The 2,519-nt window shown below is 40.8% G+C and overlaps 1 protein-coding gene across 1 annotated transcript; it reads left to right on the plus strand.

Annotated features, from left to right (window-relative positions):
• The first annotated feature begins 419 nt into the window (after positions 1 to 419).
• On the plus strand, positions 420 to 2,314 carry LOC106307859 (xyloglucan galactosyltransferase KATAMARI1). The gene has a single exon (XM_013744937.1). The coding sequence runs from the start codon at positions 621 to 623 to the stop codon at positions 2,178 to 2,180; it is 1,560 nt and encodes a 519-aa protein (XP_013600391.1). The 5' UTR covers positions 420 to 620; the 3' UTR covers positions 2,181 to 2,314.
• Positions 2,315 to 2,519: the final 205 nt, after the last annotated feature.

A 2,519-nucleotide genomic window follows, 5' to 3' on the forward strand; every position in this document is an offset into this window, starting at 1 on the left:
TTAATAATATAAAATTAAACAAAAATGAAGAAGGATGCAAAAATTGTTATCAAATATTTATAATTCACAGTCATTAATTATTATATATATGTTAATCATATTAGGTAATTCCGTAACTTTTATTTAAGGAAAGAATACACATTTCTTATATTTTGGGTTATATAATGTTGTTAGAATATTTTAAACTATATTTTATATTAGATGCTCTAGAATTTTTTGAAATGAAATTTAGAAAGCATTTAGAAGTGCCACCTATGATTGAAATTTTTTTTTAATTAATACAAAATTATGGTTCTAATTTGTTAAATGCTTATACTGGTGATTACCATTTATAGAGTAGTATTGTTAGGCCGGGAGAAAGGAAAAAAGTAGAGAAAAGAGAAAAGGGCTTTTGTTGACCGACCCAATGTGAAACTGAAACTCTCTTTCTCTCTCTATTTAAATTTTTGCCGACAGAGAAACGGGCACTTTGCTTCACTCGACACATGCATATGTCAGTCTTAACTCTCTAACTCTTTCCCCGCAATCCATGCCCCCCTTCCTTTAACCTCTCAACAAATTATTTTCTCATTTTCCCCGCAATATAATTTTCTCTTTCCTTTATTTCCTTTTTGGTTTTGATGAAGCCGAAGAATTATTCTCCGATGGAGAAACCCATCTCCGTCGTGACTGGGAAATTCCGAAGCAGCAACAACAACCATAGTAACGTCTGGTTCGTTGTCCCTCTCTTCATCCTCCTCTGTTTCATTCTCCTCTGTTTCGACTACTCCGCTCTCTACATCACCGACACCGACGAAGCCGCTCCCTCCTTTTCCGACACAACCCAGAACTCAGTTTCTCGCGAATCCACGAAAGACGTAAACCTTTCTCGATTACTCGACGACCCACTTCCCGATTCCTGCTCCGGTCGGTACATCTATCTCTACGATCTTCCTAGTAGATTCAATAGTGATCTGCTTGAGAGTTGCAGTTTGATTACTAGAGGAACAGAGAACAACATATGTCCGTATCTCGAAAACTTTGGTTTCGGTCCTGAGATTCAGGATCCCGATAATATTCTGTTGAAACAGAGCTGGTTTGTGACGAATCAGTTTATGCTCGAAGTGATTTTCCACAACAAGATGAAGAAATACACTTGCTTGACCCACAACTCGTCTCTAGCCTCTGCGGTTTTCATTCCCTTTTACGCAGGTATCGATATGAGCAGGTATCTCTGGGGTTTCAACATTACCGTAAGAGATTCCTCGTCCCACGAGCTCATGGATTGGCTTGTGAAACAGAGAGAGTGGAGCCGGATGTCCGGTAGAGACCATTTCTTCGTTGCGGGAAGGATCGCTTGGGATTTCAGGAGACAGACTGATAACGAATCAGACTGGGGGAGCAAGCTCAGGTTCTTACCCGAGTCACAGAACATGTCGATGATGTCTATCGAATCCAGCTCTTGGAACAACGATTACGCTATCCCTTACCCCACCTGCTTCCATCCTTCATCTGTGGATGAGATCTCGGAGTGGCAAGATCGGACGAGGTCTCAAAAACGGAGGTATCTATTCGCCTTTGCGGGCGCTCCAAGGCCTGAGTATAAAGACTCGGTTCGAGGGATAATCATAGATGAGTGTTTGGAGTCGGATGATCAATGTTACTTGTTAGACTGTAACTATGGGAAAGTGAATTGTGACAACCCTGTCAATGTGATGAAGGTTTTCAGGAACTCGGTGTTCTGTCTTCAGCCACCGGGAGATTCTTACACGAGAAGATCCATGTTTGATTCCATACTCGCGGGCTGCATCCCCGTGTTCTTCCATCCGGGGACAGCGTACGCTCAGTACAAGTGGCATTTGCCCAAGAACCACAACAGTTACTCGGTTTATCTACCGGTTAAGGATGTGAAGGAGTGGGATATGAAGATCAAGGAGAGGTTGCTTGAGATTTCAGAGGAAAGAGTGGTGAAATTGAGAGAAGAGGTGATAAAGTTGATACCGAGTGTGGTTTACGCTAATCCGAGTTATGGATCGGAAGGGAGTGAAGACGCATTTGAGCTGGCTGTGAAGGGAATGTTAGAGAAGATTGAAGAAGTTAGAGAGGTGATGAGACAAGGGAAGGATGGTGGTGAAGGGTTTGATGATAGAGATGATTACAAGTATACTTTTGCTCCATATGAAGCTCAAGTTTTGACATAAAGATGAAAATATGTCAATATGTCTTTTTTAGTTTATGTAGGTAGAAGAAGCAATCTGTTTGCTCTAGAGTGAAAAAAAAAAGAGTATTTTGAAACAAGGATAATCTTCTCAATAATTTTAGTTAACTTCATGGATATTTTGAAGCATCTAGTAGTGTAGTATATGCTGTAAAGATGGTTAAAGTAACAAACGGGATCAATTGAACTCACTGTGGAGTGGCCGCAGCGGCTAACCTACTAGGAAGAGGAATTCGTGTAGACTCTTGTTTTCCCCATTTGCAGTGAAGCCATTGAAACGCTGAAATTTGAAACTTACCGCCCAAAACCTTTCCTAAATGTT

This window comes from Brassica oleracea, chromosome C8 (assembly GCF_000695525.1).
Source record: "Brassica oleracea var. oleracea cultivar TO1000 chromosome C8, BOL, whole genome shotgun sequence".
NCBI classification, from domain to species: Eukaryota; Viridiplantae; Streptophyta; class Magnoliopsida; order Brassicales; family Brassicaceae; genus Brassica; species Brassica oleracea.